Below are 17,542 nucleotides of genomic sequence, written 5' to 3'. Positions count from 1 at the left end.
TTTTTTCCTCCATAGCTTACCTGTCTAATATCAATCTGTCAGGAGATAGTGACAGAGTGAACAAATATGCTAAAAATGTACTTTTTAGAAAAGTTACATACTGCACCTTTAAAGAAGAACTAACATGTCTGTGAGAGCCAAAATTCTTACTGGTTGATAGATGATCAAATACTTATTTCACACAATACAATGGAAATTAATTATTTAAAAATCATACATTGTATTTTTCTGGATTTTTGTTTTAGATTCCATCACTCAGAGTACCTAAGATAAAAATTACAGTCTTCTACATGCTTTGCAAGTGGGAAAACCTGAAAAATCAACMGTGTATCAAATACTTGTTCTCCCCACTGTATTAGTATTGTAATCACTGAACTACTAAATTTAAATTATATTAAACTATGGTGCAGCAGTACCAAGCTGAGCAGATACAGCAAGGGGCAGTATTTGACCACTACAAGGCTCCATTGTCACCCATTATATGATTTTTGGAATAAAGTTTAAACATTAATATTTCAAAAACTATAAGTTGTACAGGCACCAAAAGGCACAGCCATCATTTGGCACAGGAGCTTTACAGATACAAATTACAATGGAAGCTCTAGGACAAAGTATGCAGGAGGAGAAGCGTGCCAAAGTGGAAGATGACTTGGATGAGAAACGAAAGACAATAGTATGCATTGCATTGGCAATGCACACTGATGAATATCTTAAAATAAACTGCTTTAAAGCCAGCATCGACCATAAACTACATCTCCCATTATGCATGTCGATCATTCATGGGAATTCCCTATCAGAAAGTGGGAGAATTCAGAATTCAAGATGGCAGCTACTCACCACAACTCAACACTGAGTAAAGCTCTTAGTTTAGTTTTTAATATTATTAAAAAACTCTTAAAACTTTTAGTTTTATTTTTAATTTATTTCAGATTTAGTCAGTCATACACTTTTCAGTGTTTATAAGAGGACATGTCAAAACACTGTTTAGTCGAAGTTAAACATGAAACGTCAACATTAATTACAACTGGCACTTTGAAAATGAGACCCCTGACCTAAAGGGAATTCTAACCTTCTAGATTTTCCCTTGACATTCAAAGTTACTAAAGGCACCTCTTCAAATAGACACATCTGTTGTTACTGATTATTTCTACATAAACAGACGAGTCTCTCTGATCTTTACCTCGCAGTGTTGCTGAGGTGTGCAGTCCTTTCGGTTCGTGTTTCTGGATGGTCCTGAAGAGGTCAGGGTCCGAGTCGAACAGCTCCCGCTGATTCTGCCAGTAGTTACCAGGAGAGACGAGCAGACAGCCGTGTTCTGGCAGCACCGACTGCATCCGCCGTAAGCCTGGAAACAAGTCTGTCACCTGAAGACACAGTGACTCAAGGCTGCGAATGCCAGAGCTGACAAGAGAAGACACATGGAAGACAGAAATGAAAGAAAGAAAGGAGCTAGGATAAGAATGAGTAGTTGATCCTAACAGTGCTCAGAGTTGCATATCGATCTTGTTCTTATTATATTATTATAATTTATTGAATATAGTTGATTTTCTTATTTACATTTCAATGATAGCTATGCACAGGGAAGATGCAGCTATGTACGGCAAGCAAACCACAGTTTGACCTACAAGTCAGAGCCTATCAATGCTTGTAGAGTTCAGTTGTGAAACAAAAAATGTCAAAGTACAAAATATAGACTTTGTAGCAACAAAAGGTCAAGAACTCAGTTTTATTTTTTAGCACAACTCCGGATGATTAATAAGTTTTAATGACTGTGAATATCCAGGTTTTAAAAAACACACACACCGGTAACTATTAATTGTAAAAAACAAATTCAAATCCATCTATCTACATGACAAATGTGTGATTAAAATAGGAATGTGGCTGTAAGGGCAGCTACAAAGCAGGACAAGGAGGTAATGTGGGCGTAGGTGAGCAATGAAACAATGTACACAGTCTAGAATAAATTTTTACAAGCTAGGGAGACAAAAATGAGTCCAAAATTACTTTTAAAACCGCCGGCTCAAAACTTAACAGCATGGCTCAGTGGCTGCTTCTTCACAAACACTCATAAATCAGTAAAACAGTCACAGCCCAGTGAGGCACCACCTTTATTTCTTCTGCATATTATTGTATTTTTCAGGAATCAAACCACTACAAACAGCTGTATTCACCTGTCAGTGTGGACATGGTTGCGGATCTCTTCCAGCAGACTAAAGACTTTTCCAAGAGGTGACCGAAACACATCTACCGGCACCAGGTTGCTGTCCCATGGAGACACCGCCGCCTTCACCAACACCTGCTGAATGTAGGCAACCGGAGGTCCGTGGTACTACGGCACACACACAACACACAAGCATCAACACAGAAGGTGCAAATGACCCACAAAGAGGCGATGAAACTGAAAAGGTCTCTTCTAGAAGCTACCGGTGATACCGGCTCCAAGCAACTCTGTTTGCGTTTTTTTATTATGAGGCTCTACTGGGAATGTTGTGCAACTGAGATTTTTTTTTTCTATTTAGGTTCATTTTAAGTAAATTCAGGAGGGCAAAGTCAGATTCAATTTGTTTGAGTTTAAAGTAGGGGTGTAAGAAAATATCAATACACGGAAATATCATATTATTTCATTTCCTGATACTGCATTGATTCTCAAAAGCACTGTATCGATTTTTAATTAAGGCTTAATAGATGGATGTTGTAAAAAGAAACGTAATACAAATAAAGCATAAAAATAAACTGAATTTAATTTGATTTTATGCACTGTGTTTTTAAAATTTGAATATTTTGAAGCAAAAAATGGCAATATATATCGCCTTGCTTATAGTATTGTAAAATATCACGATATATCCTATCCTGACCCCTATGTTGTGATATGTATTGTATCACCAAATTCTTGCCAATACACAGCCCTAGTTTAAATAAATCAATACAGCAGATGGGATTAGTGGTCAAAAACTATTAAAAAATGCTTAACAAAAATGTTATTTATTTAATATACCCAGTCAGGTCGATCTCCGAGGTCTCCCTGAGGCTCATGGGAAGGGACGCTGTAGTCTCGCACCCCTGTGGTGAATTCCACAGGACCCGTCCCAGGCAGCGGGAGCCTCAATAACGGATAGCTGCCAGAGGACAAAGATACGAAAGAGAAAAGGCAAATATTAAATGTGATGGGTTGTCAGCTAAAACACCAACTACAGAATTTGTTCAGCAGTTCACATTACTTTTGTCACACGAAGGACAGAACTTGACAGCTAGCAAGAACCGGCAGAAAAAATGGTCCAAGTAAAGCTGGGTGTTTCCAGTTTTTTTGTTGCAACACTTCTGCAAAGATTAAACCTGCACCTCTGGCTTTTCTTGCTAGATGCAATCAAATACCTGAAACAACCTGTTCCCTCTTTCTACTGGAAATGGGTTGGTCCAATGGAACCAAACTTTAGAATAAACCACCAACTTGTCTGTGCAAGTGCTGTGGAAGCAAGTTATTTAACACAGGAATGACTAGACTGAGTTTTCAACAGTAGCAGGAAACATTGGAAAAGGAATATTTAAAAAAGGGTTACAGACAGCATTATTTGTTTTCTTTCTGTTACCAGAAAACCACTGAGAGGATCATTTATACCCTTGAAAATAAATGACAAAAACAGCAAAGCAAAGGAAATATCAGATGAGCAACAGGATCATGAAAATAGAAAAAGGTGGAGTGTTTCGTCAGAGTAAAACTACAGGTTTTATGTTAGAAATCAATAATATTTTATTGGTTTTGAGATTAATTTTAAATAGGCAGAGAAAGCTCTGTTTGCAGAGTCACTGGTATTGATTGCATCTAAATGTCCATTTCAAACCCATGTTCAAATATTTCTCCTACTCTAAGCATGTTCTTGTTTGTTGAACAGAAAACTCTGCCCTCGTTCCCCTCCATACTCTGTTTTCCCCTGCCTCTTCGACTCTCCTAGGTCACTGTACCGCAAAAAAGCTTCTTTTGTGTTTAGCCAGGCCCCCTCCTGACAGGCAGATGGAGAGACAGGCATCCCATTCTCTCACAGGGCCACTTTCTCACAGCCCTCGGCCCCAGTCCTGCCTTTAACAGCCCCACTGATAAGCTCTTTATCCCCCCCACCGCCCCCCGGGTGGTCAGTCGTCCATTTGGCCATCACTTCCCCCTGTAATGTACTAACAGGACAACACGCAGCAGGTGCACATGTGTGTTTTCCATCGGTGATATTGTTTTATAATGCCTGCGCAGATGAAGCCCCGGCAAGTCTCTGACCTCTGTCCTCTGTTTGGACTGGTGATTTAGCAAGAGCAGATATTATATGTGCACGTGCTGAGTGAGTGTTTGTGTCGTGGGGTCAGCGGGGAATTATTCTGTGTGCAGAGAGCCTTGGACTGAGACGGTGTTCTTCTTTATTCTGTGCAGTTCAGTGCATCTGTACTACTGCATGTGACAAGGCTGCGTTTCTCTCTTCTTTTAATAAAGGCTCAGTGATATTACAAGTTGTGTTGTTAAAAAAAGGTCATGGTTATATTTAGAGCTGCAAAATATACATTAAAAATGTAATGGCATTGCAAAAGTCAGTGGGCGTGACTTCAATATCTTCTAATAAATGTAATAAATTCAAGGCTATTATATTTCAAGTACCAGTCAAGAATAATCACACATCACATTTTTTTCTGATATTTTCCAGCTCTAGTTGAGGCAGAACAAAATTTATTTGACCAGGATGTTGTACAATCATATTACATGGAAAGAGCTTTTTCAAATACAGTGAACCCCCTGCAAAATCACAGTTCACCCTTTGCGGATTCAGTCTTTCAAGGATTTTTCCACGGAACCTAACTTTTAGTAATTCGCGGAAAACCCTGCATTTTCACAGGAAACCAGAAATCAAGTAAACACACTGCATGTATGGAACTTTATTTTGTGCCCCCCCCCCCCTTTTTTTGAGTTTTCAAGCTGAATTATTAACAAAGGTATAATTTTGTAACATAAAAAAATTAACGTAAATTCAGTTCCATAAGATAATTGTGGAACAGTACGGTACGTGATGTGTTTTCTGTGCTCACGCAGAGCGCACGGCCGCCAGTGAACTCTTTCTCGGGGGACAATTTTCCTCGCAGCAATGCTATGTGCTAATGTTTGGAGCAGCTAGTTGCAGCCGCGTGTGGCGATTCCGCTGCTTATATTGACTGACGTTTAAAAAACATCCCGTTTTCGCCGTCGCTGAATGTAGTAAACACCTCTTCAGTGACGTGCACAGTTAGATTTAAAGCGGTTAGTTAAAATGGAGATGTTATGCTGATGGAGACTTAACATGGTTCTATTGTGAAAAGCCTGGGGGAAGTAGAGTTGAGTTGATTTGACTGGTGTGCAAGGTGAGTTGTGCTGATAAGCTTTATTAAATAACATAAAACAATAAACCCGGTAATCTTTTCTTAACCCTCCTCCTTCACAACTGGACCAAAATGCGTGACTGTCTACAACCACCAGTCAAAGAAAAGACACAGAGGAGGGAAACAGCGACACAGACAGAGGTACAGTAAATGAAAAAAGTTAATAATTAGTGTTTATACATTTTATTATCAGCTGAGCTGTGATGAAAAGAAAAATACCGTCAAATACAGTGATATAAAATTTTGGTCATACCGCCCAGTGTATGTTGTATGTATTGGGAGAAATTTTGCAGTTTAAGCTCTCAAAATTAGCGTTTACAGACATTTTTTTGAACTGCGTTCATTAAATCACATTTTTTCACAATTTGTAGGTCCTCTAAGAACATAACCCCTGTGGAAAAGTGGGGCTCACTGTATAACCAAACATTTAACAATGAGTGAAAAACAAAACAGCATACAAGGAGGACAATCTTTTCAATACAAACATTCATAATATTTCTGATTGTTCTACACAAGAACACTGGAGAACAAGTTTCTTTTGACTTAAAAACAGGCATTAAAGAAACGTTTCAGTGGTACTTGTTCAAAGTAGGAAGTTATCAGAAACAGAAATTGTTGTATTTCTAGGTTTTAAACGAGGACATGAAACAAACTGATATCAACCAATAATCTGAGTCCACAAATAAAAGCACCACATGACAGCACACTTACCAGCAGGTGAGGATGCTGGCAGAGGTGAAGAGGATGATGGGTACTGGGTAGGAGGCACATAGCAACCCGTGGCGGTAGAAGGCCGCCGAGATCTTCCCTCTCAGCTGCTCGCGCAGCGTCATTCTCGTGGGCGTGGTCAACTCCCGGCCATTAGGAAGCACTGAGCGGCCGAGGACGGTGCGCCGCGGAGCATCCAAGGGCCTTGGAGAACAAACGTAAAACCATTCAACAACAAATCAATTTAAAACCATAATAAAAGGTTTATTATACTGCCTAGTCCCCACCTCCAATAATTAAACTCAACATTATTTATATCAGCATCAATTCTTTCCCAAGTCTTTAATTGTAAGGAAAAAGTACAAACTTTATCTTCAAATTACTCCCGTGTTTGCAGATTTCTACAATGCCCCAGAACTTTAACAAGTCTGCAAATGTATGGTTTTCACATCTAAAACAAGCTAACGTTATTTCTAAAAGTCATATATTCGAAATATAACATTGTCAAACACATGCAACACAAACCAGAGATACTTTCTATCATTTTTTATCAGGTTAAATTTTGTTCTGTGACTCTATGGACAAAGTTACACATAAGCTGTGACCTTGACACCAAATGAGTAACGTACTCCCTGCATTAGCACACATGCTGCTGACCAAATAACACAGTGTTTTTACTTAAGAGCAGCCCATTCTGCCTTCACATGCTACAAAACACACAACTCATTCAGAGGCCCAAAAGGTGTGGGCACATTCCCAACTGAAGAAAACATCCCACTTAAACCAATCAGGCCCCAGGAGGAAAAATAAACAACCTGGACTTTCCTCATTTTCCAGGAAGACTGTGTATTTCCATGTGGTGTAGGTAAGCAAAAAGTGAAACGCTGGCCAACATCCTGACGTCTTATTGACACGCACAAGTAAAAAACATACTAGTGTTGAAAAGAGCCACACATCTGCAGAAAATTCATGTGGTTGGATTAAACAGTGTTTTGGACTTTGTTGGAAAATACAAACAACCAGAACTGATTGTTTTGAATTAATCCAACATTAAATTTACACCAAGATGACATAAAAACAATAGACGCTTTTTATTTTACAACAGAAGCCTTGAAACAGTGCTGAACACAGCTGTCCTGGTTTCACATTAGTGATCTGATCATCCCTCAATGAGCCGAGTCTGCAGCCACAGCTGGAATATTACAAATAATCTTACTCTGCATTATAGACACCAGCGTTTTCACTGTTTATTCATCTTTAAGTGTCTGTGGCATCAAATTGTCGTGATAAATATGAATACATTATTGGTAAAAAAAAAACATGTTTCTGAGATGAACAGTTGCTGAAATATATGGTCATAAAGGCCCACTTAGGCTGTTCTTTTGTGACAAAGCATGTAAACAAAACATTTCAACAATGGCGAATAACAGACTGTAGTGAAGAACTGCTCTGATCCACAGGAAAAGCAATGCAGACAAGTAGGGCTGCAACAACTAATCAATAAAATTTATAAAAATCGATTAAGAATTATAATCATGAGTTTCGGCAACAAACTTGGTTATGGATTTGTTGTGTCTGGCTATTTATGATGATATTAATTTAATGATTAATTTGCTGACAATGTCTGAGTGAAGACACTTACCTTAAGCTAATATTGCAAATAAAACAAGCAATTAATTATTGTAATTCAAATTCAAATTCAATTCAAATTCAAAAATACTTTATTGATCCCAGAGGGAAATTTGGTGTTGTTGTAACTCATTTAACTAAATACTTATTGTAGATGCTGATGGCTGTGGGCAGGAAAGATCTTCTGTAGCGGTCTGTATTACAGCGAAGTTGAAGAAGCCTCCGACTGAAGACACATTGTCTTTCTATGACAGTCTGATGAAGAGGATGGTCAGGGTTGTCCACAATGTGCTTGATTTTATGTAAAATCCTTCTTTGCACCATCATCTCCAGAGATTCCACAGTCATCCCCAGAACAGAACCAGCCTTCTTTATCAGGTTGTTGAACAGACTTGTAGAAGATCTGAAGCATCTTGCTGCAGACATTGAAGGATCTCAGCTTCCTTAAGAAGTACAGTCTGCTCTGTCCTTTCTTGTAGACTGCTTCACTGTTGAGTCTCCAGTCCAGTCTGTTGTCCAGATGAACAACGAGGTATTTATATTCCTCAACCACCTCCACTTCTCCCATGATGGAAACAGGGTTTGATCTAGCACTATTTCTCCTGAAATCTACAATCATCTCCTTTGTTTTGTTCACATTCAAGATGAGATGATTGTTCCCACACCATGCCACAAAGCGGTCCACCAGCTCTCTGTATTCAGCTTCCTGTCCATCTCTGATACACCCAACAACTGCAGAGTCATCTGAGTATTTCTGTAGATGACAGCAGTCTGACTTGTGCTGGAAGTCTGAAGTGTACAGTGTGAACAGGAATGGTGAGAGTACAGTTCCCTGTGGTGCTCCTGTGCTGCTGACCACCTGGTTAGACACACAGTCCTTCAGTCTCACAAACTGTGGTTTGGTTGTCAGGTAGTCTTTGATCCAGGTGATTGCTGAGGCCTCCACCGGAGTCTTCTGGAGTTTCAGACAAAGTAAATCAGGCTGAATTGTGTTAAAAGCACTGGAGAAATCAAGGAACATGATCCTCACAGTGCTGCCTGCTTTGTCCAGATGACAGTGGGTTTGTTGAAGCAGGTGTATGATGGCATCGTCAACTCCAACTCCACGACGATAAGCAAACTGCAGGGGGTCCTGATGTGTGTTTGTTTGCTTATTCAGTTGGGTTAACAGGAGTCTCTCTAGGACAGGGGTGTCAAACTCCAGTCCTCGAGGGCCGCTATCCTGCATGTTTTAGAGGTTTTCTTGCTCCAACACACCTGATTTTGATCGCTGGGTGATTAACAGGCTTCTGCCCAATTTGAAGAGTTAATTCAATCACTGAATCAGGTGTGTTGGAGCTGGAAAACTTCTAAAACATGCAGGATAGCGGCCCTCGAGGACTGGAGTTTGACACCCCTGCTCTAGGACCTTCATGATGTGGGATGTCAGGGCAACAGGTCTATAGTCATTGAGGGCTGATGGGTGAGTTTTCTTTGGTACTGGAACCAGACAGGGTGTCTTCCACAACACCGGCATCTTCCCCAGGGTCTAGCTAAGGTTGAAGAGATGTTGCAGAATCCCACAGAGCTGGTCTGCACAGGCCTTCAGGACTCTGGGGCTGACATCATCTGGACCTGCAGCCTTGTTCTGGTTCAGTCTCTCTAGCTATCTCTTCACCTGACTTCTAGATACGGAAAAGTGGGAGGGGGAGGGAAAGGGAGCAGCAGCATCTCCTGATTTAGTTGAAGACAAACTTGTGGATGTAGAAGAAAAGTCCATGACTGAGGTTGAAGATAAAACATCTGAGGTTTGACAGGAAAGCTGTGGGTCAAAGGAGGGTGAGATGTCTGTTTGGCTAGGGGCAGGAGAGGAGGAAGATGAGCTTGTTCCTGAGTTGAACCTGTTGAAGAATGTGTTCAGCTCATTTGCTCTGTCCAGACTTCCATCCATCCAATTCTCCTTTTGCTTGAAACCTGTGATCTTCTTCATCCCTGACCACACATCTCTGATATTGTTCCTTTTCAGTTTACTCTCCAGCTTCCTTCTATAAACCTCCTTGCTGTCTCTGATCTTGACATTGAGCTGCTTCTGTATACTCCTCAATAACTCCCTGTCTCGATCCCTAAAGGCTCTTTTTTTCTTGTTTAACAGTTCCTTTAGCACACTGGTGATTCAGGGTTTGTTATTAGGGAAGCATCTCACTGTTCTGCTGGGGATGGTGTTGTCCACATAGAAGTTTATATAGTCAGTCACACACTCAGTCACGGCATTTATGTCATCTCCATGTGGCTGGCAAAGAACAATCCAATCTGTAGTTTCAAAACATCCCTGTAGGGCTTCTTCAGCTTCCTGTGACCACTTTCTCACAGTCCTTGTARTTACAGGTTGTCTCTGAACAAGTGGTTTATATTCTGAGCAGAGATAAACAAGGTTGTGATCTGAATTACCCAGAGGAGGTCTTGCATTGGCGATATAAGAATCCTTAACATTTGTGTAAAAAAATCCAATGTCTTGTTTTCTCTGGTAGAGCAGCTGACAAACTGTTGAAATGTTGGCAGTGTAGTAGAGAGTGAGGCATGATTAAAATCCCCAGATATTGCCACAAATGCATTGGGGTGTTGTGTCTGTATCTTAGCAACAACGGAACTGAAGATATCACATGCATTGTCAGCAACTCTTTTTCCCACTGCTCTTTAAATCTCTGTCTGCTCATATAGTCTGGAAGCCTGGCAGAGAGATGTTGGCATCAGGGACATCATCCTGCAGCCATGTCTCAATGAAACACATAATACTGCATTCCCTACACTCTTGCTGAGTCCTTGTCAGGGCTTGAAGTTCATCCAGTTTGTTAGCAAATGATCTCACGTTGCCCATTAGGATTGATGGAAGTGATGGTTTGAACTTCCTCCTTCTCCTTCTCTCTCTCTCTCTTTGCTCCAGCTCTGCATCCACGATGCCTTCTTTTCAACTCCTCTGGGATTTGCGGCTTCAGTTCATGTATTATTTCAGATTTTGCAATATTAATCAGCTGCTCCCTGTTGTAAACCMCCCTGTTGCTATGGTTATGCACCATAACAAAAAGCAAAGTATAAAAAAAAGTATTGGCAAAAACCAATCCAGCTGCACAGCACCCAAAACACAAATGAACAGCCGTCCAAAAAGTTACTTTTTCCACAGAAAGGCAGGAATGAATGCCTGAAAAGAAAAGAAAATCTCAATAAAAGTAACAGAGCTGCTCCAACGTGCTGCCAACCTCAGCGGCGCAATTCCGGAATTCAAAGCAGAATAAAAAGCTGTTTTGACTGAAAGTCTTCTTAACATGATCGTCACTGACATCAGACTGTCTATGGTCAAACAAACACTTTGCTATAATAATTTTCGCTTTTATTTCAGGTTACACTCTTCCCTCAAGGACACATTTAACAAAGCTCATGGAGAGAAAATATGAATATGAAGAGACTTTCAAAGATATACACACATTTGAGTATATGTTTGTGTGCATTCTATTTTTACTGAAGCTATTTGACAATTATTTACTTCTTCGTGCATTACAATTTAATATTATATAACCTTTTTTTGTGTGATTTGTTATGTCGGTCCAAATTTTCTATTTTGGAATGAAAAGGTCAAAATTAAAAATGTTATTTATTTATTTATTTTCCAATTAATCCATTAATCTAATTAAAAAAATATTGAACGATTAATCCATTATTATACTAATCGTTAGTTGCGGCCCTAGTTTCACGTTTTTTTATTCTTGTATAAAGACGACCAGGGAGTTCCACTTTGGTGTCACTCAAAAACAACCCAAACAGTTCAAAAACCAAAATATACCAGTTACGTAACAAAATGAGTAAAATCACGTGCATTGTGCCAAATTCCTTGAACATTAAGATTTCAATTCCAACTTTATGCACTTGTAAGAATTTCATGTCACAAACACAAATGTGTTCTTGATAAACTGCTTCACAGAGCGGTGACCACACATCTGTCCAGTAAATAAATAAATGTAAACTATAAAATAAATCTAATACATGAATATGTAACTGAGACACTAAATAACATTTAGAAGCTGTATTCAGCAAATATTCAGCATTTTTATGTGAAATTCCTGATGGATAACTTGATTAGAAGGGATTTATTTCTTAAAAGCAGACCTTTCTCACTCCCATGGCTCTCTGCTTGAGATCAAACCAAACACTGATGTGAACTTGAACCCAAACACTGTGTGAAATCTTTGCCTTCAGGGTGGTTCACCTCGGTTCAAACAAAAACCTCCACTTTGCGTTCCCATATCAACTCAATGCCCCCGCTCACATCTCTGCTCAGTCTCACTTCTCCTGTCTTTGCTCACAAAGCATAAAGGCTGAGAACTGTATCTAAGTGTCTGGAGGTTTTTCTGTCGCACAAATATTCCTGCAGATCACAGAAGTTATTCATTCAATTCCAACTAATCCTTTCTTTCTCACCAATCAATAACGCCTGGAAGTGACACAATTTTACTAGCCAATCATGCCTCGACATGAGCCACTGTGTCCATCACAATAAACTGTACCTGCTGATGGGAGACCAGGTTATCTCTCGGGATCCCACCTGTTTACGTCCCTTGAAATAAGCAGCGCTGGGTTTTTTTAGCTTTATCTGCGGCGCCTTGCGGTTGACATAGTGCTCCCTTCTTGGTTCAGGCTGAGAGTGCGACTGCTTGGCTTGTCCCCCCGGGAGGAACGGAAACATTCCCCGGGAGAAAATCCCCTCAGGAGTCTTTTGATCTGCTGTTATAAATACACTATACAGTAAACACAGCAACAGAAAGCTCGCACAATGGGTTCAGGAACACCAAAAGAGACGTTTGAAGCAAAGCCTTTTTAGTCTCCGTTTCCGTAGGGGTGCCCAGCCAGGTTCTGATCTTGCTGGCCAGGAATTCATTAAAAAAACCTCTGAATGAAAGCCTCCATCTCTCTGCAGTAGGTCCTGTTCACTGAGTGTAGCGGGGTTACGCGGGTGCAGCTGCAAGACCCGATCTGGCAAAGGGCTCAGCAGCGTCTCCGTCAGTAAACTAATCCGAGATTGAGCTGATCGGAAACTCCACGGGCAGGGTACAGGCTCTGCACCGAGGCCACCCTCCCACCGCCTCCCTCCTCCTCTGGTCACAGACTTCGGTCTTTCACGCCAGTCGCAGGAAGCCAGACATTCACGCCTTGAGAGCATGGCGAGGTTGACCGAGGCTTTGCAACACAAAAACTTCCACAATCAGAGTGGAAAATGAACAGCAGCCAACAGCCAAGTGCTGGTAAGCAGTTCCTCTCTATCTCTCTCAGCCTGGTGAGTCTGGGTTCTCTGCAGCCTTTCTGGCAGGTCAGTGTTAAGAAAAGCTATTCTGGTGGGATTTGTTGGACTGGTATAGCTGGGCGTAACAAAAATAACACTTTTACTGAAACACAGAGAATTTAAAAGTAAATCTGGAGGGCAACACTTAGTCAAAAACAGATTTTTTTTTTAATTTGCTCAGTTTTCTTCCATTAGAAGCCAGCCCTACTTGCAAAAAAATTGACATAATGATCCCCATAGCGAGATTAACTTCATTTATGAAGATACTGATAGGATTTTTTAGCCTAATCAGAGCACCTGCATAACTGTGAGCAAAATAATGAGTTTTACCAAAACCTTGATTGCCTCCATTTTAAAATGAAAACAGTACACTTCAAATTGCTTGAATGAGAAATCTAAAAAATATATATATTTAAGCAAAGGCTTAAAGCTTACCTCTTTTCAATCCTTCCTATAATATCCAACCTGAGCGCCCCTCCGGACTTTATGGATTCTAGCGGCATGATCAGCAACTTTATGTCTTGCGCTCACGGCACAGCCAAAAGCAAAACTACCAACATTCCAGAAAGTGTCAGACTGCATCCATTCTTCCCAACACAGCTGAATCAAAATTCAGCGACATAGTTAGTTAATTCTGAAGTATGCGCTGCTGATCAGCAGATTATTAGTCCTGTTGTAAATGTAGAGACGAGCTCAGTTTGAATGAGCTGTCATTTACAAGCAGGGCTGATGATAGGACAGGGAAAACTTCTGTTAATCAGTAACCAAGTTGTAATAACTAATGATGCGGAAGAGGCAGACTACATCCACACATGGATTTTCTTGGTTTCGGTGAGGCAGAAAAAAAAAGCCAATTATGCAGAAATGATCTGAACTTCAAAATAACAACCACCACGGTGCATTTACAACCTGAAGCGTATCAAGGGTATCTAAACACATTTCCCAAGACAAAGACAACATGCTGGGGGCTGCTGTAACCATGTTGCAACATCACCTGCAAGAAAAAAGCAATGACAAAGACATGATGGCAGGCATGTCCAGAGAGCTACTATTCCAACTGGTCAGCTCCAAACAAGACACTTATTTTGAGCATTTCTTGAGAAAAGACAGAACAGATCATATAGTCATGAGTCATCATCAATGGGTCAGTAGCTACAAAAACATTTCAATAAAACACTTGAAGCTTTAGACCAAAATATTTGATAAGGAATAAAGTGACGTAAGAAACCGAGTTAATCAGAAAATATGAATAAAACTTCCATTAGTAGCATCTTGTGTAGCTCAGCAAAATTAGGTAGCACCCTCCACAAAGATGTGATGCAATATAAACATATCTCTATCTTTTCGTTATCTCTGTGATATCATAATAAAAACAAATACACACGAAACATCTTTATCCTGCCTCATTTTCCCCCGGTTTGTTTTACCGTTTCAGAACCTGAGCTCGTTTTGTCAAAGCATCATGCTACAGGCTACTGTTAGCAAACAGCTAGCAACATTAGCTTCCCTGCGAACATGTGTTTCTGTTTATCAGTGTTTTACTTGATTCGCAATAATATGAAACATTAATAGCGAAGTCAAAACCTAATTTATCGAGGCTCTTATGAACATAGTATCTTTTTTTAAAAAACAGTTCGTCATTAAATCGCAACATTCGTTAGCTTTTCTTAGGACGAGCTAGCTGGTGTTCAAGATGTGCGGTCACCAAATAATAATGTAGCCATAACAAAGTCATACAACATGAATAATCAGAAAATTTATCGTTATAAAGATAATATACAACAAACGCTCTTAGGATTTCTATGAAGCTAAAGCTAGCTACAGCAGCTGAAGGAAGAAGCGGGTTAGCAGCTTCTCTATTCATAAACACTTGCCTGGGAAAACTTCAGGTCGAATATCACTGCAAGTGTAGGTCGTCTGGATAAAACGGTGATAAACCGCCTTGTTGATCCTTATTCTGGAAACACCCGTGCAGGTTAACTCCGCAAAAACAACGGTGACAGGCAGAAACAACGCACCAAAACTACAGCCTTGTCAAACTCCCAGACTCTCCTCTTCGACCTCTCACCCGGTCGACACCGTGGCGCTAAGGGCCACAGCGCCCTCTGCAGGACACATGCTGTCATGACATGTATATGTTTTATTCTGAAATTACCCCAAAAACACACTTGAAGCTTAAATAAAGATACAAAAACTAACAATAAGTTCAGAATTGAGTCACTTTATTGGCAGAGCATGTTTACACATTCTGTTAGCTCAAAGTCTAATAAGTTCAAGTAACTAAATACTAAAAACAATATGAGTCTGGAGTCTTCCTTATAAACCATAAGGCAGGGAGTGATTCTGACATCTTGAAGCAGGGATGTTAGCTGACAGCTTCAGAGTCTCTCCTCGAGAAAAAGTGTGTTTGTTGACATTTTTAAACCAGCCAAACACCAAACGTAGCTCTTATAATATGGCAGCAGATCATCCAACTACCACCATGACACTGAAACATGGATGCCGCTAGGTCCGGGTGAGCGGCTTCATATAGAAGTCCATAACGAAATGTTGAAAATAAAATTAGAGAACAGCGCTGGAGGTGCCACGGGCGAAAAAGGAGGCTCCTTTGTCATGAACTTTGTATTGAAAGAGTTTTTTCTGGGTGTGCTGCTCGTCACCTTGTCTCCTCCTCCTCCAACAGACTTCTACCTGGAAAACAAAGAGTACCGTGTTTCGCAGTTTTTGATATTGATTTTTTTAATACAAATCTTTTTTATGAAACTTTTGATGAAATATTTTACTGTAAACATGAACTACATGCTCATTTTACCACACAATATGTATGAAAACATATGTAAGGGGGAAGAAAATCATACTTGTCCATGGATGTCCTTGCAGTAGCCAGTGGGGAGACCCTGAACGTGAAGAGCGAGGCTACATTGATGGGACAAGCCCTTCAGGAGCGACTCAGAGCCTTCGTCTCCATCCTCCTCCTCGTCCCCAATGCAGCGTACTAGCATCACCATATTCCCCTGTGATTACATTCACATTTTTATTATTATAATCAATATTTTGACTAAAAGAGAGTTACTGAAGACCAAACCTGTTGCTGAGAGCAGACTGTGGCTCTGCAGTAATGACTGAAATCCAACACGGCTCCTGTGCTGACCCCCAGACTCAGCAGCACACTGAGGTCATCCACCAGCAACACAGGTGGTCCCCACTCCTCTGCCCCCTCCTCACTAACGCCTGAACCAGTCAGACTGGACCGAACAAACTCATACAGACTCCGCAGGCCGACGGCAGGATTCCTGAGAGTAGAGAAAGAAGAACAGACAAGAAAAATTAATTATCCACAGTTAAATGGAGTCATCATTACTATACAACAAGAAAAAAGTCTATATCATTTGCACCTGAGGAAGTTCATAGCCTGATTTTCCATGTTTTCATCTGGAATCAGAACTGACAGAGACTCCTTGAGTCCTTCAAGAAATACCAGCTGGCCTTTCTCCTTTGCTTGTGTCAAACTGACACCCTGAAATCACACATTTCACACAAAAATGATAAAAATTAGACAACATATCATAGTTTAAACTTACTCTAAAAAAACACACACACACAACAGATGAGAGATGCTCACCAGTCGTTGACTGACTGCATTATAGTGACAAAAGGATTGCACCAGACCCAGAAAACACACTCTGCATCGGGCTAAAACACAGATCAGATGTAATGGCTGTTCGAATGTGAACCTAAAACTACATTAAATGTTGCTGACTGTGAAACAACTCACCTCGTAGGTAGAACGACAGAAAGTGGTAAATGAGGAAAGAGGCGTCACCCTGTCTCTCCGAAACCAGGATAAATTCTCCCTGGTATCAAAAACAATGATGAGAAACGATGCTATGCTAGCTGAAAACAAGTTAACCTAAATATAGTGTAGCAGCATATAAACAATGCTGTATATATTATTAAAGCACATAATGACGTTTTAGAGAGGGTCTAATGTTTAAAATGTTGAATTGTTTACCTGTGTGAAGCTGTCCGGAGAGGCGTTCAGGATGCTGTTGAGCTCTGTAAACATGGTGCTAACCTACCTGGCTAAGCTAACTTATCCTTTATAAAACAAACCAAGCTTTTTTTAAAATAAATTATTGCCAAAACTCCTTAGACAATATTAAAATACAAACGTATGTTGGTTGCATTCGTCACTTAACACAGAAATACAATGTAAAACCTCCATTAATGCTAACGCCACTAACTGCTAGCAGCTGCAGTGACGAAACCAGCGTGTGAACAAAGATATGTTTATATAAAAGAAGAGGTCTCACTTTAAAGCATATTTCTGAAACAAATCAAGTACAGGGTAATGTAGGCTAAAAGGTCGAACGACAAATACAATTAAAAGAAATTGTCAAAAATAACTTTGAAAACTAATATTTGCCATTTGTTGCTGTTCATTCACAAAAATATTTTTTGGTCTTTTTACCATTTTAAGTTTTAAAAAAGAAGAATGAAAAACAAAAT

General features: G+C 40.1%; 2 protein-coding genes across 2 annotated transcripts in view; both read right to left on the bottom strand.

The window, feature by feature from the left end:
- LOC106526716 (sterol regulatory element-binding protein cleavage-activating protein) overlaps positions 1–13,032 on the bottom strand; it is a gene marked incomplete at its 3' end in the record, with an annotated part of 35,709 nt that extends 22,677 nt beyond the window's left edge. The window contains 5 exon segments of the mRNA XM_014021392.1: positions 1,181–1,401; positions 2,172–2,329; positions 2,996–3,116; positions 6,100–6,300; positions 12,261–13,032. Coding sequence (XP_013876846.1) covers positions 1,181–1,401; positions 2,172–2,329; positions 2,996–3,116; positions 6,100–6,300; positions 12,261–12,439 — 880 coding nt within the window.
- A 2,202-nt stretch (positions 13,033–15,234) lies between these two features.
- elp6 (elongator acetyltransferase complex subunit 6) lies at positions 15,235–17,241 on the bottom strand (the record flags this gene model as incomplete). The annotated part of the gene is given in 7 exon segments (XM_014021391.1): positions 15,235–15,724; positions 15,892–16,047; positions 16,119–16,326; positions 16,429–16,550; positions 16,656–16,726; positions 16,809–16,887; positions 17,046–17,241. Coding segments are annotated over 7 exon segments (819 nt in total). The 3' UTR covers positions 15,235–15,595.
- Positions 17,242–17,542: the final 301 nt, after the last annotated feature.

The sequence above is a fragment of the Austrofundulus limnaeus genome, unplaced genomic scaffold, assembly GCF_001266775.1.
Source record: "Austrofundulus limnaeus strain Quisiro unplaced genomic scaffold, Austrofundulus_limnaeus-1.0 Scaffold290, whole genome shotgun sequence".
Taxonomy (NCBI): domain Eukaryota; kingdom Metazoa; phylum Chordata; class Actinopteri; order Cyprinodontiformes; family Rivulidae; genus Austrofundulus; species Austrofundulus limnaeus.
Note: the sequence above shows the minus strand (reverse complement) of the source record. Positions and strands in the feature narration are given on the sequence as shown.